The 23,443-nt window shown below is 43.9% G+C and overlaps 1 protein-coding gene across 5 annotated transcripts; it reads right to left on the bottom strand.

Moving 5' to 3' along the window:
- Nucleotides 1–234: 234 nt before the first annotated feature.
- ZNF10 (zinc finger protein 10) lies at nucleotides 235–22,672 on the bottom strand. 5 transcript variants are annotated; one of them, XM_028095547.2, is made up of 6 exons: nucleotides 22,470–22,672; nucleotides 12,289–12,386; nucleotides 11,414–11,503; nucleotides 9,377–9,503; nucleotides 8,911–9,006; nucleotides 235–4,096 (listed from the first exon to the last, which is right to left on the bottom strand). In XM_028095547.2, the coding sequence occupies exons 2-6, from the start codon at nucleotides 12,349–12,351 to the stop codon at nucleotides 2,634–2,636; spliced, it is 1,839 nt and encodes a 612-aa protein (XP_027951348.1). In that variant the 5' UTR covers nucleotides 12,352–12,386; nucleotides 22,470–22,672; the 3' UTR covers nucleotides 235–2,633. The 5 variants fall into 5 exon arrangements, with proteins under 5 accessions (XP_027951348.1, XP_027951346.1, XP_027951354.1 ...); XM_028095545.2 differs by lacking the exon at nucleotides 22,470–22,672 and adding an exon at nucleotides 13,953–14,820; XM_028095553.2 differs by lacking the exon at nucleotides 12,289–12,386.
- Between the last annotated feature and the right edge of the window lie 771 nt (nucleotides 22,673–23,443).

Genomic DNA, 23,443 nt, shown 5'->3' with positions numbered 1-23,443 from the left:
ATTCATTTGACAGCGAGAGACACAGCGAGAGAGGGAACACAAGCAGGGGGAGTGGGAGAGGGAGAAGCAGGCTCCTGCGGGGCTCGATCCCAGGACCCCGGCATCATGACCTGAGCTGAAGGCAGACGCTTCACGACTGAGCCACCCAGGCGCCCCTTCCTTAAGAGTTTTGAGAAAGATTCATTTTCACTTATTTACAATTCATTTATTTTTATATATTTGAGTTTACTCCATATTAACAATTATTTATCATGCTTTCTTCAACACACGACAGCATCAACATTTTTCTTAACTTTGCATAATTTTAATGTCTGCATATTATACATTTTATACTGCAAATTCTGCACTATTATAAGTACTGTTTTAGTGATCACCCATAGACACTTCTCTCTTCCTACCTCCCTTAGTGTGTTAATATTAGTAATAGCAGTAGGTAACACACATAGTACTTGTGTGCCAGGCACTGTTTTAAATACTTTATACACATTATCTCACTGAATCCACACAACAACCCTCTGAGGTAGATACTAGAAGTACCTCCATTATACAGTTGAGGACAATTGAGCCATAGGTTATCAGAAACTCTAGGAGGCCGAGTTAAGGGGCTACTCTTCCACTCCCATAAAGAACTGCTGTTTATCATGAAAACTCCTTTTAAAAGGAGTATATTATATTTGTCATTGGTATATATGCACCGAGGAGAGCAGTAGTAATGGAGAGACCAGAGATCTAGTTCTGGATCTAACTTCACTCAAAGTGTGAGACCTGCGCCAACTCACCTTATCTCAACTGTATGATGAAGAGTACGAGTTAGATGGTCTTATGTTCCCTGTGGCTCCCAAGTCTCATGACACTAGCAATCATTTCTAGATTTTTCCTGTGAGAGAGACATCAAGATCTTTGTCCTCTTGGTCTCAAAAATATTTATCATTCAACCATCAATCATTAAGCATCTAACATATATCTTGTTTGCTGGCAAATGGCAGATAATGGCTAGTCCCTACACACAGGAGATCCATTTACAGAATGAAAGAGAATTAAAACAGGTTCTATTGTTAATTCTTTTGGGGGTCATGAACTTATCACAGAATCTGAAGATTAGGCTCCTCTCCCTAGAAGATATTATCTCTGTACAAACAAGATGATTTCGTATGCAATATTAAAAGCTGTTTACTGATCCTTGGAAATGAGTCAATACACCCAATATGGGCACTGATTTCCTCAGGCTAAGTGCTGACAAAGAGGGAAACATGGCTGGGAGGGAAGCAAGAGCCCTCTGAGCTCTTACACTCAGGCAGGTTTAAATTCAATGACACACACCAAGGTGAGGCAACGACAGTAACACCAATCACCACAGCTAGCAATGATAAAGCACTTAATATACATCAGGCACTATTCTAAACTGCTTATGTGTTTACTCACTTAATACCCACCACAGTCCTACAGGGTAAGTAATATCCCTAATTTAAAGAAGCGGAGATCTGTAAGTTAGGCACAGAGAGGTTAGGCAGTATGCCCAAGTTCACTCAACAAGTTAAGGACAGAGGTGGAATTTCAACTTGGGTAGTCTAGCTCAAGCTTATGCATTTAACCACTATGTTTCCTTTATAAAGATAAAGGACTACCTTGGAAGGAGGGTGGCTTTGGGCACTGCTGTTTATTTCATGAGCATAGTTGCTCTAAGTATGGCCCAAGTACCTGTTCCCACTCAAATGGGGACCCTCCCTGGTGTGCTCAAATACCTAATCTTCCTCTAGATCCCCATGTCTGAAGAATCACTGTTTCTAAATTCCCAGGAGCCTTTAGCACCCTGTCTCAAAGAGTGCAACTCTAACTATGACCCTAAACAATACAGAATGGGAAAGTCTGCTAGTAGATGGTTCTTGAATGTCCTTGATGATAGAATAGAGAAGCTGGATATCCTTTTCTTAATATTTAAAAATATCTTCAAATAATTATCAGAGTAACATGGAATAAACTATAAAACTCAATCCCATTACCTAACAAATCATTTCCGTTCATTTATCCATGGTTACTTTTCCAATTCCTGCCCACATGCAAATATATTTAAAATAAGTACCATTACTAGTAAATGTTATTTTTCTACATTACATTATAAGCATTTTCCCTGCTGCTAACCAAAATGGGGCTTAAATCAGACACATAAAACAGTAAACACTACTAAATGTCCCAGAAGGACAATTAAGTAAAAAAAGGGGGGGGGAGCATATTAACTCATTGGAATACTATTTTCCACTTTTGTTACAATAACTGTATCAATTTTTTATTCTTTGCAGTAGCAACTCCATTTTTTTGAAGAAGGTAACAAAGTTGGATAATCTCTCAACAACTCACCTACTTCTCAGATTTTAGCATTTTAAGGCTTGGTCAAGAATGCTCCGAGGACGACTGCTTTTGTAGGAATTTGTGGAAAGAAAAGCTGATATATTTGTGTACTAAAATGAAATCTTGGGTTATTCTCCCTTCTAGGACCAGTTCTCTAGTGCACAAAAGGGTAGTAACAAGACTGAAAGCATTTCTGCACAGATTACATCTACACAGCTTCTCCCCAGGAGTTTCCAATGCAAAAGAAAGTTACTGCTCTTTGTACAGAACTCTCCATATTCACTATATTAGTAAGTATTTCCTCTAATATGATTGGTCTGGTATCGAATAAGGTTAGGGCTGTTGACAAGTGCTGTCCCACACTGGTTACATGTTGAGAACTGTTCTCCAGTGTGGGCTATTTGATGTACAATCAGTGGAGAGTTCTGGCTGAAGACAATCCCACACTGATTACACTTATAGGTGTTTTCCCCAACATGAACCCTCTGATGCTTAATAAGGTCATTCTTCCGGATGAAGGCTTTTCCACATTGGCAACATTCATATGGCTTCTCTCCAGTATGAATTCTCTGATGCACAATGAGGGCAGAACTCTGGCTGAAGGATTTCCCGCAATCATGGCATTCATATGGTTTTTCTCCAGTGTGGGTTCTCTGATGGGAGAACAGGTGAGAGCTTCGACTGAAGCATTTTCCACAGTCTTTACACTCGAAGGGCTTCAGTCCGGTGTGAGTTCTGTGGTGCACCACAAGGTGAGATCTCTGGCTATAAGATTTCCCACACTCGTTACACTCATAGGGCCTTACTCTCACATGAGTTCTCTGATGCAGAATGAGATGTGTGCTCTGTCTGAAAGACTTCCCACACTCAGGACATTCATAGGGTTTCTCTCCAGTATGAGTTCTCTGGTGCCTAATAAGCCTGGAGCTGTGAACAAAAGATTTCCCACACTGGCTACATGTGTACAGTTTGTCTCCTGTGTGAGTTCTCTGATGGGTGACAAGGTGAGAAAACCAGCTGAAGGACTTTCCACACTCTTTACATTCATAGGGTTCTTCACCAGTGTGAGTCTTCTGATGTCCAATGAGGTGAGAACTCCGGCTGAAAGATTTTCCACATTCTTTACACTCATAGGGTTTTTCTCCAGTATGAATAAGCCGATGCCTGGTAAGATTAGAGCGCCAGCTGAAGAATTTTCCACACTCCTTACATTCATAGGGTTTCTCCCTATGTATACCCTTTGATATACCAAGGGATGTACCACCAGTAAGAGAGTTAACAGGATCAGGGCATTTGTAGGACTTATCTCCTGGCTGGGTTCTTGCAAACTGAATAAGGTGAATGTTTTGACAGAAGGTTGGACCACATTCACTGCTACTTGCATAGCTTTCCTGATGACCACTAAAAACTAAATTATGTTTTAAATTTTTAGTATGTGAGTCATGTTTATGGAAATACTCTCTCAGTACCAGCTGAGTAGGAAGAAGACAGTTTCCCCCATATTTACCATTTTCACAGACTCTCTCCTGAGTAAGTACTCTCTTCTGGGTGAATGCCACTTGCCTCAAATGTCTCTCCTGGTTTTCCTGATACTTGTCCATCTGGTCTTCACATTTCCAGACTTCTTCTAATGACAAATACCAGAGATCATTCTTTGCAATTCCTTCCATTTTAATACCATAGGATTGTTTATTTTTAGAAATGCTCTTACTGGAAATTGATGATTTAATTTCAACTGCAGTCTCCAAATCTGAAAAAAAAAAAAAAAAAGAGAGAGAGAGAAACTTTTGTGTAAGTAAAAAAAGAACATATTAAGGTCTGAATGGTGGGATGTGGAAACAAGTATGTAGGCTGTATAGAGCTGCTTGTATGGCTGCCTTCATGGACAGTGAGGAAGGGCAGAGAAGAACAGCAAACAGGCAAGGCGCTGGGCTGTGCAGTAGGTAAGAGGAGCAATGAGGGCTAGAAGACACAGCACTGGGTAGGACACATGGGATTGGACAGTCAGTGCTAGGGGGCAATAAAAGAAATCTCACAGAAAGGCCTACACTCCCATGATCTAATCTACTAATGACACAAGAACCTAACATGTCTACTTGTTGCCAGGGCCTTCTCCTGACATGCATTCTTCCCAACTACAGCCAATTTCACATTCCTAATACATGAGTCCAACTATATGCCAAGACAGTGCCTGTTCTTGACACCACCAAAGCACTACAGAGTAATGCCCAGATAACTGGCACACGAACCTCTCAGAAAGGCCATGTGACAGGCTGGAAAAGCAACTGGACACAAGTTACCCAGATACAGGTTCTAAATCGAAGCTTTAATGCTACTAGTGGTGAATTTAGACAAGTTGTTAAACTTTTCAAATATCACTTTGCTTATCTGTAATCCAAGAGACAACAGTATTTGTGGTGTAAGATTCTTGTTAAGTATTGTAAGGTGTGAGCTCATTACAAACTCTGACACATGTGTGGTCAAAGCAATACCACAGTAATCATTATTAATATTCTCCTGGTCTTGTATTTTGATTCCTTTGTTCTGAGACACCATGACTTAACAATTAGGACGCCTGGGTGGCTCAGTCAGTTAAGCATCTGCCTTCAGCTCTGGTCATGATCTCAGGGTCCTGGGACCGAGCCCTGCTCAGCGGGGGGCCTGTTTCTCCCTCTGCCCCTCCCCCTACTCATGTTCTCTCTTTCTCTGTCCCAAAGACATAAAATCTTAAAAAAAAAAGAAAAGGACTTAACAACTGATAGGACTCATACCATGGGACACTAACTTACAACCTGGCCCCTAACTCATATTCTCCTGCACTTTTTTGCTCCTTTGCTTGTATCTGTGTGTATTACTGTACATTATGTCCCCTGGTTAAAAGCCTGTTTGTCTCTCAATGCCTTTAAGGTAAAATGTTAGGTTTTTTTTTTTCTTAAAGATTTTACTTATTGGACAGACAGCGAGCATGCACACACACAAGCAGGGGCAGTGAGAGGGAGAGGAAGAAGCAGACTCCCCACAGAGCAGGGGGCCCGATGCAAGACTCAATCCCAGGCCCCTGGGATCATGACCTGAACTGAAGGCAGACGCTTAACTGACTGAGCCACCCAGGCGCTCAAAATGTTAGGTTCTTAACCTATGGGGAGAAAAAAAAAAAGCCGTATTTTTAAAAGTGATCTCTATGCCTAACGTGGGGCTTGAACTCACAACCCCGACATCAAGAGCTGCATGCTCTATCGACATGAGCCAGCCAGGCATCCCCAAAAAACACTATTTACAAAGTACCACCTCTCCCTACACAAGTGAGGTGATATTCTATTCTTATCTGGTGTATGGGTTGAATTGTGTGCCCCAAATAAGATACACTGAAGTCCTAACCTCCAATATCTCAGAATGCAACCTTATTTGGAAACAGGATCACTGCAGATGTCATTAAATGAAGTTGTACTGGTACAGACTGGGCCCCCAATCCAAGATGACTGGTGTCCTTGCAGGAGGAGAAGAGACACAAAGACACACAGGGAAGCCATGTGAAGGCGGGGGCTGACTGGAATGATGTGCTCAGAAGCCATGGAACACCTGAGACTACCAGAGCCACAAGAGGCAAGGAAGGGTCCTCTCCTAGAGGCTGCAGAGGGCCTGTGGCCCTGCTGACACCTTGATCTCAGACTTTGACCTCCGGAGCTTTAAGAGGGCACACTTATGTCACCCAGTTTGTGGAACTTTATCTCGGCAGCACCAGGAAAGTAATTCACCTGACAATGATCCCCGTGCCAGGCTCCCGACTGCCACCTTCTTTGTGGGAACCCCACCATTCCCAATCCTCTTTCACTATTGTGTCAGTCACTAGCTTTTTCCCCACGCTGATCTCTTCTTCTGTTTTAATTTTAAATGTTTTTCAAAGATTTATATATTGGGCGGGGGGGGGGGGCAGATGGAGAGGCAGAGAGAGAATCCCAAGCAGACTCTCTGCTAAGCACAGAGCTGGACACAGGGGTCAATCCCACAATCCTGAGATCGTAACTTGAGCCAAAATCGAGAGTTGGATGCTCAACCAACTGAGCTACCCAGGTGCCCCTTTTTTCTGTCTTAAATTGTGGTAGACTAGGCATAACATAAAATTTACCATCTTAACCATTTTTAAGGGCACACCTCAGGTACTCCATACATTCACATAGGTGTGCGGCCATCCCCATACCTCTTCTCATCTGTAGAACTGAAACTTGGTACCTCTTAAAAAGTAAGGCCCCGTTCTCCCCTCCCGCCAGTACCTGCTAAGCACCATTATGCTATATCTTTATGATTTTGACGATTTTAAGTAACTTCGTGTACAGGAATCATACATCACTTGTTCTTTTGTGTCTGGCTTATTTCACGAAATGATATCCTCAATGTTGATCCATGTTGTAGCAGACGGCAGAATTTCCTTCCTTTTTAAGGCTGAATACCAGCCTATTGTGTGTGTATGTGTATGTGTGTATGTGTGTGTGTGTGTGTGTGTGTGTGTGTGTGTGTGTGCGTGTGCGCTGCCATCATGATTTCTGACAGGAAATGCACCATCTTTTCCCTCTCCTCCCCGCCACCCAAGGCATCAAAATCCCATGGAAAGTTTTTCAAACCACAAATGCCAACTGGAAAATTCTAAAATGAACATGTGTGAGGAAGAGTGACGGCTGGGTACCAAAGAACAACTGTGAGTGGCGTGTCTGAACATATGAATAGGGTGCTTTCCTTCATCAAAATTTTAAAATTTGTCCATGTATTATGTAACACAACACTCAAGTGAGTTATACTTAAAACATATAACATCCATTCATCAACTCATCATCTGCATTCTTTTTAGAGATTTTATTTCATTTAAGTAACCTCTACACCCAATGTGGGGCTTGAACCTACAACCCCAAGATTAAGAGTCACACATTCCACCAACTGAGCCAGGCAGGTGACCCCCCCATTTGCATTTTTAGATCCACTCATTATACTTTCCACTTTGATCATGAAGCTCACACAGCCATGTGTTTAAGCACATGGAACTTCAGTATTTCTTTTGACAACAAATTCTCAATAAAAATCTAAACTGTTGATCTAGTTAGTTTTAGATAGTCGTCAAGAGACATCTAGGAAAGCTTCCTACATGAAGGAACACAGGAATGAAAAAAATAAAGGAAATAATGGAGAAATGAAAGAAAACAAAACCATCTTTCTTCCCAAGGCACCAAAGCAGCTGGCTGATCAAGTTCTTAACGGTGTATTGAAGGACTTGTCTCTGAGGCAGAAAACTGAGGCAGTCACCTATAAGACCAAATGTAAAACAAGTAAAAAATAGTTTATGATATTTAAAAGTACACTTAAAGCGGAAGCTCCGAAAAGGAAGGGACCTGTACTTGACGACGAGTCATAAGAAGTTTCACAGAGGACAACTAAGACTGACAGATTTTATTCACATCACTCAAAGCTTGAGATGCAGGGAAGCACCGGATACATGTGGACAATGGGGATCAGACAGAGGCAACACAGGTCCTCACAGCATGACTAGGCCACACTGGAGTCGTGTGGAGTCACATGCCTCACCACACACCAAGGAGGCTATCTGCAGTATGCCTCAGACAGCAGCACCCAAGATGGGTGCGTAGGAAGATGCCAGAGGACTGCACTTACAAACACAGGTCAGGGAAAAGACTGCTTCTATAGAATCAAGGAAGAAGAAAAACAATTTTCTATTTTTTTTTTAAGAGAGATTTTATTTATTTATTTGAGAGACAGACAGACAAAGAGGGGGGAAGGGTAGAGGGAGAAGGAGACACCCCACTGAGTAGGGAGCCCGATGTGGGGCTCAGTCCCCAAGACCCTGAGATCATGACCTGAGCTGAAGTCAGAGGCTCTACCAACTGAGCCACGTAGGTGCCCCTTCAACCTTCTGTTTCTTAACCTAGAAAGCAGATTTTCAATGCACAGGGAAGCTGGGGAAAGGCATGATGTTCAGAATCCACATAATGATTTGCATTTTAGAGATATCAAGATGAAAATAAAATAGGAATAAATTGAGAAAACATGAAATAAAGAGCTAGAATAGAGTAAGAAAAAGGTGTTTTGGGAGCAGCAGTTCTAGAGAGAAAGGAGTTCAGCCAGCAGGAACTGGCAAGCCCTCTGCAAACTCAGAAGAGTGGTGGGTTACCGAGCCCCACTGCATGGCTTATATATAGCACGAAGCCACAGGAAGGGGCCACAGAAAAGGGAAAAGGCAGGCAAGGAGGAAAGAAAAGACTGTATGACAAATAAGAGAATGGGGACGCTAGAATCAGTGTCAGAATCAGGAAAGCAAGACCAACAGAGCTGAAACAAGTACATCAACAGAAAGATAATTTTCACGAAGAACACATCTTTGTCTCTGAATGCAAATGGTGTGTGATAAGACTGTAGAGACTGTCACGGGGAAATAGAAGGTAAATAAACTCAGTCTTCTCTATAGAAATGAGGAGAACTAGTGACCACTATGTCCAGGTATTCCAGCCCCTAACAGTTCATCTGGGTTATTGCCTACAATGTCTCTTGACTGGTACTCACCTGGATGGGTCTCCCGGTGAATCCCTCTCTCCACCAGCCACGGCTCTTCCCCTTTCTCCAATTGGAGGATCACATCTGGTTTGGGAAGCTGATGCCCTGTGCGCAGCAAAAGATAAAGAACTGGACAGGGGTTGGGGAACTCTGGGCTGGACACAAAGACCATCCCAGATTCAGCCCCAACCCCCAACCCCTTCTTAGTCCTGGGGGGGCTCTGAAGAGTAGACAAGGGGAGGCTACAGAGGCAGCAAAATATGCATGTTTTTAAAATTCAACAAATCAAAACAAAAAAAATTTTTTTCCACAAAAACAGAAGTGAGTACAAAACCCTCTTCTATGCCCCAAAGAAATTAGGTCCTTAATCCCAAGCTCACACTCTGATATATGTGCTTCATTCTCCATACCTTTGATCAATAAAGAACCAAAATCATCACAGGGGGATATCTCTGAGAACAGAAGTTAGTCTTACCCAAGGAAATCAGGTTCTTATAGTTCTCCAGCATCACATCTTTGTACATGATCTGCTGAGCAGTATCCAGCAGCTTCCACTCCTCTCTGGTGAAGTTCACAAGTATATCCTTGAAGGTCACCAGTGTCTACAACATGGAACAAATCTGTAGTAAGCCCGATGTATATCTCTGCCCTCCTCTTCTTGAGTACTCACAGAAAGAGAGATTAGGCAGACAGCATTGGGGCCTACCCCAAAGAGGATGGACCAGAATTTATCCCAAAAGTGAGTAGTACTTATTTGGGTTCTGGTCAAGTCCTAAAAGGAATGTCCAAAAAGCAGTTCCATGTTATGCTCTAGGTTTAGAAACTGTCAGAAGAACATCTGTTTGTTTGTTTATTTTAGGGGGAAGGGGCAGGGGGAGAGAGAAAAAGAGATAATCCTTAAGAAGACTCCCCACTGAGCACAGAGCCCAACAAGGGGCTTGATGCCAGGACCCTGAGATCACGACCTGAGCCGAAACCAAGAGTCAGACACCCAAGTGACTGAGCCACCCAGGGGCCCGAAAAGAACTTTTATTTAAATCAAGTTTGTTATAAACAGCTATAGCAAGGAGTATCAGACACCAAAGTTAATCTACACTTATATTCTGTGAAATAAAGAACCTAATTCAAGGCAGAAAAAAACAGTCTTCAGTCCAAGTACAACTTAATGCCAAAGAGACTAACATCAGGGCGCCTGGGTGGCTCAGTACATTAAGTGTCCAACTCTTGGTTTTGGCTCAGGTCATGATCTCAGGGTTGTGAAATCGAGCCCCGTGTTGGGCTCCACACTCAGTGGGACGTCTGTTTCTCTCCTTTTCCCTCTCCCTCCGTCCTCCCCCCACTCGCACACGCACTCTCTAAAATAAATAAATCTTTAAAAAAAAGACCAACCTCACCATGTTTTCTGATCTAAGATAATTATCCAAGACATTTTCGTTAAACATTGAATAGCATTTTTTTAAAAATGGAGATTCTATTTTAATAGTAACAAAGTAATTTGACAAACAGTAGAGAAGCAAGGCCTTCATTAGCTACATCAAAAAGAAATGCTGATTACACAAAGAAACGCTTAACTTGAATGAGGATTTTTCCCCTCAAAGACCATGAAGGTCAGACAAGGGAATAATGGTTTTTTTTAATACTGAAAAAAAGAACTGTCAAGCCATTTCTATACCCAGTGAAAACATATTTCAGGAATGATGCAAAATATACTCTAAAATAAAGTAAAAGAATTTGTTACCAGCAAACCTGCTCTAAAAGACATATTAAAAGTAGTTATTCAAGCAAAAGGGAAATGTTACCAAAGAGAAACTTTAAATCTCAGGAATGAAGCATGAGCAACAAAAACAGTAAATATCTGGGTAAATATAATAGACTAGTTTTCTTAGGTCCTTCAAAATACGTAGCACAGCTGAAAGCAAAAACCACAACACTTTCTGGTCGGATTTTTCAGTATACCAGAGGTAATACATACAGGATGCTCCAGGGGAAGCTGGACCCACACGGGACCCAGTCTCCCACCCTGGATGCTCCCAGAGGTTCCACCCTCCTCCAAGCTCCTCATGCCTGGGTGGCAGCTACCCCTAAATAAGTACATAACTTGTGCCTGAGCTCCCCATGGAGGCATCACATAGCCAGCTCCACATCTAGGACAACCAGGAACCAGAGAGACCCTCAAGGCACAACGTTCCCAGTTCCCACCTAATTTTTTAGGGAGGAAGTGTGCTGTGGACTTCGTTCCCTAGTGTGGATCAAAGCATTTTAACGGAGTGCTTAATATTACCCCACTTGACTCCTGCCCACTGTTAAACCTGCATTTCTTTTATATAAAAGGTATATGAATAGTGTAGAGTATATGAATAAAACTACATGTACAAATAAAGCAAACAAAAGAGTGCTAGTCTCCCAGACTAGTGTCCAAGATATAATTTCTGAAGTTCCTAGGCAAAGGAACTCCAGAACTTAAGCTAAAAGGGATTCTCAGTTGGAAAACAAAGAAGGCAGCCCAACTTACATGGGACCTGGCAGTTAGTGACTCGGCGTCCATGCCCTCCTTGTTTTTGATGATGCTTTTTTGAGTAATGGAGATCCTAAGAAGATGCAGCTGGAGAAAAGAAAGAAAATGAAGAAAGTCTGCTGTGACAGGGAGGCTTCATAAATCATCAACCTAGACTCCCTCACACCCAGCTGGGTATAATGCAAACACCCACCACACAAAGAGGAACATCACAAATAGTCCAAAAATATATCTACAATGTCTGAAATTCCCGGGAGTATGAAGAACTATGTAGACTGCTATTTTCCCCTTAGTCCCTAGAGTTCCATGCAAAATTTCATTTTTAACTTAATGGTTCGGCTGCTACAAATCCTCTCTTTTGAGAAAAACAAACCAAGACACAAAACCTGCCTTGATCTAACACCCTTACTTTACAGATAAGAAAAAAAGTGTTTTCTCCAGCTGATCAGAGAAGGGAAGTCAGAGATTAGAAGCACAAGAAACATGTGATGTGCCGTTACTGGCCTGCAGGTGGATGGTGTCACATAGCAAGGAATGGGGGCAGTCTCTGGGAGCTAAGAGCAACACCCAGCTGACAGCCAGTCCTATCATAGTCCCACAGCCACAAGTAACTGAATTCTGCCAACAATCAGAGCCTCCAAATGAGAACCCAGGCCAGCCAACACCTTGAAAGCAGCTGTTGGATATCTGAGCAGAAAACCCAGCCAGAGAGGGTCAGACTTCCACCTACAGAACTGTGAGCCAGTAAGTGGGTGCTTTTGAAGCTACTAAGTTTGTGATAGTTTGTTACACAGCAATAGGAAACCAATACACGATCAATTATCTGTTAAAGATACTTAAATAATAAAGAAAAATATCATATATTTACCTACGTAGTTACCATTGCCACTGCTTTTCATTCTTTCCTGTAGATCCAGATTTCCATTTGGTTTCATTTCCTTTCTCCCTGAAGGCCATCTCTTAACATTTCCTGCAATGTGGGTCTGCTGGTAATGAATTCTTTCAGCTTTTTAAGTCTGAAAATGTCTTCATTTTGCCTTTTTTTTCTAAACAGCTTTACTAAGATATAATTCACATACCATACAATTCATCCACTCAAAGTATACAATCCAATGGTTTTTGGCAATTACATTATCAGTCTCTAAAATTGTAGTAAAAAAATTAACAAAATTTGCTATCTTATTGTTACGTGTACAATTCAGTGGCATTAATTACATTCACAACATTGTACAACCATCACTAATAATTCCAAAGCTTTCTCATCACCCCAACGGAAACTCTGAAACATTAACCAAACTCCCTATTCCTGCACCCCCTCAGACTCCAATAACCTCTAATCTCCTTTGTCTCTCTGAATTTGCCAATTCTAGAAAATTCATGTGAATGGAATCATACAATATTTGTCTTTTTATCTAGCTTACGTGACTCCACATCATGTCTTCAAGGTTCATCCATGCTGTAGCATGAATCAGAACTTCATTCCTTCTAACGGCCAAACAATATTCCGTTGTATGGAGAGACCACATTGTTTGTCCCTTCATCTGCTGATGGACCCTGGGTTGTTTCCATCTACTGGCTCTTGTGCACAGTGCTCCTGTGAACACTGGCATACAAGTATCCGCTCGTGTCCCTGCTTTCAATTCCTTCCGGTCTATACCTAGAAGTGGAAGTCCTGGGTCATATGGTAATTGCATGTTTAGCTTTTGGAGGACCCACAAAACTGGTTTCCACAGTGGCAGCATCACTGTTGAGTTGTGATGCTGAGTTCCAATTTCCCCACATGCTTGCCAAAACTTGTTATTCCATTTTTTAAATTATTATAGCCATCCTAGTTGGTGTGAAGTGATATTTCATTGCATTTTGATTTCTATTATTTTCATGTATTTAGTAGCCATTTGCATATCCTCCTTGGAGAAATGTCTATTCAAGTCCTTTGCCCATTTTTAAATTGGATAGTTTGTGTTTTTGTTATTGAGTTGTAGTTCTTTACATATTCTATGTATAAGCACATATATACTTATATACCCTATATATATTAAACCCTTACCAGATATATAATTTCCAAATATTTTCTCCCATTCTGTTGTCTTGTCTTTGTTGTTGAAATATATTTTTGCTGAATTTAGAATTCTAAGTAGAGTTAATTTTCCTTTCAGTGCTTTACATAAATAGTTCCACTCCCAATGTTCCAGGAATTACAAGAGTTTTCCAGTCTGGCTAGTAATAACAGGCAGTATTCCCCATGCAAATATCAGGACTATTCCCTCCAACCCTTTAGAGGATTCCTTCCCTGGCCTTGTGGAGTTTCCTCACACATGCGTGCTGCTCTGTGCTCTTGAGGACTCGTGGGAGACCCTCTGCAGACCTGTCCTCTCTGGTGGTCTGTCCTATGAACTCCGGCTGCTTTGCTTTCCCCAGATTCTCAGCTCCATCCTTGACTCAGGAAGTCTGCTGGGCTCCACCTCAGTTTCTCCTTCCTCTGCTGTAAACTGGAAACCCTCTCAAGGCAATAAACTGGGGCAATCAGAAGGCTTACCTCGTTGAGTCTCCATCTCCCAGGGATGACTATCCTTTGTCATCTGATATCCAGGGTCTTAGACCGATTGTTTCATGTATTTTGTCTGTCTTTGTTGTTGTTGTTGCCGTTGTCCCTGTCATTCCATGTTGGCCAGAAACAGAAGTCTATAAACATTGCGTTTTTAAGTTGTTTTAAATTTAGATTGTATTTTTAATTTCCACCTTTTGAATACTAGGCTTGAATATTTCCCATATGTTTGTATTTACAGTTCTTTTGAATCTGTTTTCTTTCCCATTGTTTGCCCCCTTTGTCTTCTGGAGATCTTACAGATTTCCATCTCAGTTCTATGCAAATTTACATGCATGAAAGCAGTATGGCTTCTGCCCTGCCACACCACTAAACCGGTGCTCACCAACGACATCTACTACAGAGGACACTGTTGGCCTTCTGATTGTTCTTGAAGCTCTTTATTTACTTTGTTTCCTTCCTCACCTAGCTTCCCTCTGTACATCTGGGTTCTCAGTCTTCTCTAATGATTCGCTGCATCTCCCGGTCTCCACTTCCAGTGCCCCCCTGGGCACTTCCAGGACACACAGTGTACCTACTTGTTTTATCCTGTCTATCCCACCGCCAGGCACACAACAGAACTATGTTTCAGCTACATGAACAGACCGCTCTGTCTTCTATCCCGACCTTGCTCCTCAACCTCAACTGCGTATTTCCAACTGTGGCTAATAGCATGGATTCTGCAGCCAGACTGCCCAGGTTCAAGTCCCTGCTCCAATACTTACTAGGAGGTTTCTTAACCTTTCCTGGAACTTACTTTTCTTTTCTTTTTTTTCAAGATTTTATTTATTTATTTGACAGAGAGAGACATAGCGAGAGAGGGAACACAAGCAGGGGCAGTGGGAGAGGGAGAAGCAGGCTCCCCGCTGAGCAGGGAGCCTGATGCGGGGCTCGATCCCAGGACTCTGGGATCATGACCTGAGCCGAAGGCAGACGCTTAACAACTGAGCCACCCAGGCGCTCCCGGAACTTATTTTTCAATGTCACATGAATAAAGGCTGAAATAACCAGGGATGTTAAACTGTGTAAGAAATTACTTTATGGAAGCAAGAGAATGGTTTTCACATATTTACAGGTCCTGTGAAACAGGGATATTTATTTTGAGTTGCTCCAGAGCGCAGACTTGGGAGTAATGTGTGCAGTCACAAAGAAATCAATTGCAAGTCAATATTATAATCATATGACACCTGGAAATAGATCAGGTTGCCTAAGAAAGCAGGAAATTCTGGCCACCAATAAATTTTCAATCGGATCTTATTTAAAAAACTACAGTACAGCCTCTACTTTACATAGGTATCTAAGGTCCATTCCATTAACTCTCCCATTTTAGGGTTATATAAAATACAAAAAGCCTGCAATTAGTCTCATGTCATCCTAATTTCCCTTAACCTCCAGTTCTGATAACTTACTCAAACCTTTATCTAAACCAGTGGTTTTCAGCCCTAACTGAATGCTGGAAATGCCAAGTATATTCATAAATTATGACACCTGGGTCCCATGCCATCCTTCTCTGAGCGATTCTGACTTAATTGTATGGTGAGGGGCTAGGCTTTTGTTTCTTTTAAATAGTTCCCTGGGTGACTCAACTGTGAAGCCATGCTTGAGAATCACTGATCTAAGCCATTATTTAACCTACACAACAATTCAAACCTATTTGAACTAATCAATTAATTAAATCCTACCATCTCTTAGGGATAATCAGATTCTTTTAAGATTTTTTTTTTAAGATTTTATTTATTTATTTGACAGAGAGAGACAGCAAGAGAGGGAACACAAGCAGGGGGAGTGGGAGAGGGAGAAGCAGGCTTCCCGCAGGGAGCCCGATGTGGAACTCGATCCCAGGACACTGGGATCATGACCTGAGACGAAGGCAGACGCTTAACGAGGCTGAATAGACGCTTAATCTTGGGGAGCCACCCAGGCGCCCCAAGATTTTATTTATTTTAGAGGGAAAGCATGCACGTGTGCACGAGCAGGAAAGGAGCAGAGGAAGAGGGAGATAACCTCCAGCCGACTCCACGCAGAGCACAGAGCCCGATGTGGAGCTCCATCCCAAGACCCTGAGATCATGACCTAAGCTGAAACCAAGAGTCAGATGCTCAACTGACTGAGCCACCCAGGCACCCAGAATAATCAGATTCTTCTATCAGTCACCAGATACACAAAGAATCTTTCTGTGCAACTGGCCAAAACGGATTTCTCTAAAGTAACAATTATCACTGCCATGTGGGGATACTGGGATGAGTTTTGTGTTTAGGGAAACAGTTGGTAAGTTGATTACTATCTTGATGTTATATATTTGGATCTTCTTCTGTCATTTTAAATAATTAGTGGACACTTACTATGCGCCTGGCTCTGTACAAGGCCCAGGAGATAAAAACATGAATATTTATTCCTGACAGCAAGCAGCTGAGTCTAGCTGAAGACACTGAAAATGGACACCTACAGTCCACTATGATTACTGCTCTGACAACAGCATGCATGCCCAAGGGGTCATGGAACACAGAAAATAGCACCCAGCACCACCTGGTGATTTCAAGGCTGGGTCCTAGAGCTAATTAGGCAAAGAAGGGTGGGGGCCTGTGTAAACAAAGGCAGAGCCTAAGACAATGATGTATGGGGAAAGGAGCTCACTGCAGCTGGTGCATACTGTGAAGGGCAGGGAACAGCCAGAAGGGAGCCCATAGACACACATGACCAGACCTAGGTTACAAAAGGACAAAAAAGCCATTTTGAGACTCTGTCCTACATATTATAAACCCAGAAATGATACTAGATTTGCACCTTAAAAATGCTTTCTCTGCATCTGGGGCAGTTGTGTAATGGACTGATGGAAGATATAACAGTAGCAAAGGAACAAGGAAGGAGGCTAACACCATAATCCAGAGGATGGGAACACAAATTAGGACTAAGGGTAGAAATGCAGAGCAGGTAGACTTTGGAAAGATTGGTATATCCTGGAAATCAAATGGATATGGATGTGAAGATGGGTTAGGGGTTAAAGATGACTCCCAGTTTCCTGGGTGACTGATAGGACAACAATGGATCAGGAGGGGCAGGCACTAGAGAAATGATGGTACTGGGCTGTTTTTTGTTTTGTTTTAAAGAAAGGCAGACTGCCACATGCAGCACCTCATTTGGATGTGTCTGGAGTCTTTGGAAACTTGTTCTCCTACAAACGGACCTTGAGAGCTTGTTTGGAAGTTCTAGCAGGGAGCGCAGCTTCTTGTATACCCATGACCAAAGAATGGTCCTCCTCTATTGGGGAAGGTTGTCCTCTTTGAATGAACCTGCAACTTCCGGAGGGATGCACGTGGAGCAGTGAAGGAGGAAGGGGACACCCACCTACCTGGCCAGATCAGCTAAACCAACCTTGGTGATCAATGGGGTGACAGATGTTGCAGCCAGATCGTCCTCATATCCTGATGGGGCTGGTTTTAAACTCAGAAAGTGGGACAGAGAAATGACATTTAGGAGACATATGTAGATGTGAGGGTTATCCAGCTGTATCATCTGCCTTCAACATTTCTATTATATCTTTATCTATCCAAGCTACTCAGCTGTATTCTCCAACAAGATTTGGGGGTTGGGGGATGGTCTTTTGTCATAGATTTGAGAGTGACTGTGTTCTTCCACTATGAGATAAAGGTGAAGTAGGCAGATGGACAAGAGTCTAAGTGAGATCATACATTCCTATCAACAACCCTATGACATAATAATTCCTATAAAGCCCACTAAGAAACAGTAAGATTTGATAAAGTCAGTTAATGGTCTTATCAGATGACACCATGGCAGTATATAAAGTCAACCAAAGATAATGTGAAGAGTACAATGAACTGTAAGACCAGGATTAGATTATTGGGAAAATCAACATTTAGGAAGCAAACAGAAGAGAAAGAAAAGCCCATGAAGGAGGCAAAGAAAGACCCACTAGAGAATGAGAAGATCCGGAAGAGAGGTGTATCAAAAGCCAGAAGAGAGAATTTCAAGGAGGGGAGACTTAAAAGAGTTCGGGTAAGTTAAGGAGCATAACGTACAGGATTGGTTAGATAAGGGTTCACTAGTGATTAGGGGACACTAGTCTCAATATATCGCTGGCAACAGCAAATTCCACAAAAGGAATGAAAAGTTTGGAGGTGAAAAAAGAAGAGAAAGGGCACACCTGGAAGAGGTGCTGGGGACTGGAGAGTGTCTGCAGACTGAGAGGAAGGAAGTAACAGACAAGCAGGTTGAAGCCAGAGGAGAGAACAGGGCAAGGGATGGAGTCAGAAGCTCAGATGGAGGCATCAATTGGAAGCTTGTAAGGCAGGAAGCTAGCAACACCAGCTCTCTCTATGCCTTTCTTCTATAGTCACATCTCCCCCTGATGCTCACCTTCTGCCTCCCTATTCCAACTCTGATGGATCTCTGTGATTATACTGGGCCCACCAAACAATCCAGGGTAATCTCCCCATCTTAAGGTCCTTAGTTGAATCACATCTGCAAGGTCCCTTCTGCCATATAGCAATATTAATATATCCACAGGTTCTGGTTCTTTGGGGAGTGATTATTCTGCCTACCACCAGGGCAGAGATGGGCTGCAAGAAGCTTTCAGTAAGAACCAGAAGGCTAGGAAAGAGACTACCCAGGGCATAAGAGGTTCTGCAGCACGGCTCCAACCAAGTCACTGGGCATACAAGCTTCACAACCATCTACTTTCACGGCCTTGACAACATTTCAAACTTAATTCCTGCTGCACTCGCCCCATGCTCTCTGGGCCTCATTTAAATGCCACCTTTTCTGACAAGCCTTCCTGTTGTCCCAGAGAGAATAACTGTTCCCTGGCCAATAATCATGGAGAACTTTGTACATGATTCTAGCACTTCAACACCCTACTTACTGCCCACCTCCCTTATAAGGAACTACTTGAGAATTGGGATAATCTCATTTTAAATCTAAGAGACTAGCATAGTGCTTTCAACTTCATATTTGTTCCACTGGCATTTGTCCAATACTTAACGAGCACCCACAAAGATTACGTCTCTGTTTCCCAAGGTGTCTGCCCTCCAGTCTCCATTTGAAGACCCAGTACTTGAGCGCCAGTACCCAGAGATAGGCAAGACCCTGTCAGGGAGAGCATTTCATTCAGGTATATGAAGTATATGCTTCTTCTTTTTTTTTTTTTAAGACTGATTTACTTTAGAGAGAACGAGGGAGCAGGGAGAGGGGTAGAGGGGGAAGGAAAGGGAGAGAGTCTCAAGCAGACTCCTGTCCCAGTGTGGAGCCTGACTTGGGACCCTGAGATCATGACTTGGGACCATGAGTTCATGACCGGAGCTGAAACCAAGAGTCGAATGCTCAACCAACTGAGGCACCCAGGCACCCCTGGAGTATATGCTTCTTAATAAAAGAGAACAGGATTTCTTTAGATTTTGAGTAAGTTCATTAGTTTTTAGCATGTGCAAAGGGCAAGGAATGATTAGCAAAAGGACCCAGCAGCCACAGAATTAGAACTCTGGGGCCAGGAGAGATGGCAAAGACATACTTGAAGATACAAAAGGCAAAGACCATGCACCTGCAAAAACTCAGCAAATGTATACTTTCATTTTGTGCACTTCATTTTTTATAAATTTTACATCAAAAGAAAAAGCTAAATGAATATTGAATTCTAGTTTATAACACATATACATTTTCAAGTATTTAAGGGAAGTATACTGATGTATGCAATTTACTCAATACACACCAAAAAAAGATGGACTGATAAAGAAATAGATCTATGTTAAAACAAGTAGAGTAAAATGTTAATGGTGGAGTCTAAGAGGAGGGTTTACAAGTATTCTTTTAATTTAGCTGTACATTCAAAAGTTTTCATAATGAAATATGACAAAAGGTAAGAATGAGATAGCAGAGAGGTATTGTGTGAAAGAGGCAAAAATGATGGTCTGGGTGTTGGTACTGTGTCAGGGATACATATACAGCCTATGCCACACCCAGTCCTGACCCTGCTTTGTGGCCAGAAGATATAAGACATGCTAATGTGATAGGAGACAACGACTCTGATAGGAGACATGCAAGAAGGAGTACTGCAGGTCAAGGTGTATTGTAAGCAAAACAACAGATGTTATAATATGAAGCTTCCTTTTCCTTAAAATAAAAGTTCTTAAAACCTAAAAGGTTTTTTAAACTATGTTACTAAGCCTTCAGTGTTTGAATTACGTCATGTAAACCACAGAAACCCATCATTTCTAGGAGTATTTCTCTTTAACAGAAACATTTTTTCACCAAATTATGAAAAGCAATAAGCCACTTCCATAACATTTTTAAGAAGATGAAGACATAAAGAACACAGTGCATGGGTATTCTTGAAAAAAATTCCATTTATATTTCCTTGACAACTGAATTTAATAAAAAACAGAACTGGTCTCATTCCCATTCATCCTTTATACTTCTACCTCCTAGTAAGGTTTTAAAGTGTTCTCATATAGTTCAGGCATATTTCTAGTTAAAATTAATATTAGGTATTCTATTACTGTTGTGAGTAGACTTTCTTCCAGAAACACGTGTGTTAGCTTGTTACTGAGGACAGTAAAGCAATCTGTTCACTTAATATATTTCCTTCTCAGTCACTTTATTAAAAACTCATTGATTTTTTTTTTAAAGATTTTATTTATTTATTTGACAGAGACAGCGAGAGCAGGAACACAAGCAGGGGGAGTGGGGGAGGGAGAAGCAGGCTTCCTGCTGAGCAGGGAGCCGGATGTGGGACTCGATCCCAGGACCCTGGGATCATGACCTGAGCCGAAGGCAGACGCTTCACAACTGAGCCACCCAGGCGCCCAAAACTCATTGATTTTAACTGAATCTCTTTCATACGGCGGAGGTGTAGTTAATTAATAGAATAATTTTGTAGTCTTTTTTCCAGAAGGTATGCTTTATATCTGTGTAAATACGGTATTGTCCTAAGTGGAATTTGAAGACAATGTTAATATAAAATACTGATAAACAAACTTCCTTCTTTAATTTATCTGTATCTCAAATCCTGGCCCTGTGGCTGGCACATGCTAAGAGCCCAAGAAATGTGTGTTGAGAGAAGAAATGACAAAACAAGGGAACAATTTTCAAGAATAGGCAAGAATGTGTGAAATTCACCGTCCAGGAAGCTTTGCAAGACAGAGGAAGAGTTGTGCTATTTACCTGTCTAGACAGTTAACTACAGTCAACATTGCCAACCTGACAAGGTTTATCAGCACGCGTTCTGGATGACATCTCATGTTTCCTTTCACTTCTTCGTAAAAGACAACACCTTGAAGAACTGAAATGCTTCACCTTCTCCACAGACCCTGGGTGGGATCTACGTAAGGCTGGTGTTAACCTTACCTGTGACACCATACCAGATATCGGATGAAAGGTATCATTTTGAATAGCTTAACAATTCTCGTATGGAGGAAAAATAAAAACACATTAAACTTGAGGTGTCTCTGAAAAATAAAAATTACGAAAAATAAAACTACGTTAAACACATACCCACCTCCAGTTAATCTACTTGATTTAAAAAACACACACACTAAAGACCAAGGAGGTGGGAGCTAGAGATACAGGGCTTTTTCAGAATTTTTTTGTAAAAGACCACCCACCGACTGGCCTGATCTTAAAGACTGAGAATGCTGATACGACAAGAAATTGAGGAAAGTAACTGTCAATATAACTTCAACAAGTGAGAAGGTTTATTTAACTTAGTATTTTCAGACTAGACCGAGAAACTGAAACCTATCCAGCCCCTTCTACCGCTAAACGGATGAAAACAGACCCACTTCTTCAAGAAGCAAGCAGCATGCGGCTCCGACACTCTCCACGAACAGAATCCGATGGTTTGTACTTGAAAACCAGTGTAACCACGTCTGGTTTCTCCTAGGAACGAAGGCTTTTACTGCTAAGAAATTTCCTGCTCTAACAAAAAGAGCACGATCCTTTTCAGCAAACGCTAGAAAAGCCATAAGCAAAATGTCGAACGGCTAGCCCTAGCTGGGGAAAAGGAAAGCGGGGTCACAGGAAACCCCCTGCCCATCCCTGAGTGTGCGGCTCAGGGCTCCCGGCCCCGCCACCGCCGCAGAGCGCACGCAGACACTCGGGGGTCGCCGCTAGTCCTGCCAAACAGGACCGGGGGCCGTTAACGCCACGACGTGAAGTCACGGGGTACCCCGCGGCGGGGAAACCGCCGCTCCCGCGCGGGCTGAAAATCACGCCCGGGCGACGCCCTTCGCCGCGAGGAAATCATCGTCCGCAGACAACCACGAGGCTCGCAAGCCCAGGGCTGCGGGAAGGACGCCCCAGCGCGCGCGCACACGCACACGCGCACGCGCGCACACACCAGCGCGCGTGTACACACACGCGCACACACACCAGCGCGCGCGCACACACACGCACTCACACACCAGCGCGCGTGTACACACACGCACGCGCGCACACACACGCACACCAGCGCGCGTGTACCTGCAGTGAGCACCCAGCAGGCGCGCAGGGGTAGGCGATCCGTCACAATGGCAGCACCAACGGCAAATCAGTGACGAGCTGGGCCTCCGCGAGCAGGCGCCCCGCGACCTCCGGGGTGCGGACGGTCGGTCCGGGTGGCTGCCGGCTCTCCTCACCCCTCACCGGCCCGCCAGCCCCGCGTCCCCTCACGCTCGCGCCGCGACCCCGGCCGGTCCCACACACACCGCCCCCGTCCCTTCACGCACGCGCCGCGGCCCCGGCCCGCCCCACACACGCCCACCCCGCGTCCCTCACGCCCGCGTCCCCTTCACGCACGCGCCGCGGCCCCGGCCCGTCCCACACACGCCCACCCCGTCCCTTCACGCACGCGCCGCGGCCCCGGCCCGCCCCCCACACACCCACCCCGCGTCCCCTCACGCCCGCGCCCCTCACGCTCGCGCTGCGGCCCCGGCCGGTCCCACACACGCCACCCCCGTCCCCTCACGTTCGCGCCGCGGCCCCGGCCCGTCCCACACATATTCCCCCGCTCCTCCCGGCCACGCACGCACGCGCCGCGGCCTCTCCCCCGGGGAGCGCAGCCGGGACGCGAGCCCAGAATCCCTCCGCGGGGCGGGCCTGGGCGGCGCGGGGCCTCCTGGGAAATGTAGTCCCCGCCCTTCGGCTTTTTGGGGCCTCGTAGCGCGGGAATTGGGATTGCTGCTTTCCTCCTCTGACCTGGGGGCCTCCGGACGCCGCCGCCGGCCCGCCCGCCCAGCGCGCGCTCTCCTCTCCCTTCCCGCGGCTGACCGGTGGTTCTGACGCCGAGGCAGGTCCCCCAGGGACAGGTGAGCGTGTAGGAGCGCGCAGAGTTGAGGAGACGGGGCCCGTGAGAGGGGACGTGGGGGGCAGTCGCCCCGGTGCTCAGCGCCCACCCGAGCTCTGCGGGCAGCCGGGCCTGGCCCTGCGTCCGGCCGGGAGACGGGGGCTGGGAAGAC

This window comes from Eumetopias jubatus, unplaced genomic scaffold, assembly GCF_037043125.1.
Source record: "Eumetopias jubatus isolate StellerSeaLion01/CBP00866 unplaced genomic scaffold, mEumJub1_p1.0 scaffold_16, whole genome shotgun sequence".
Taxonomy (NCBI): Eukaryota; Metazoa; Chordata; class Mammalia; order Carnivora; family Otariidae; genus Eumetopias; species Eumetopias jubatus.
This window is presented reverse-complemented; position numbering and strand designations above follow the sequence as displayed.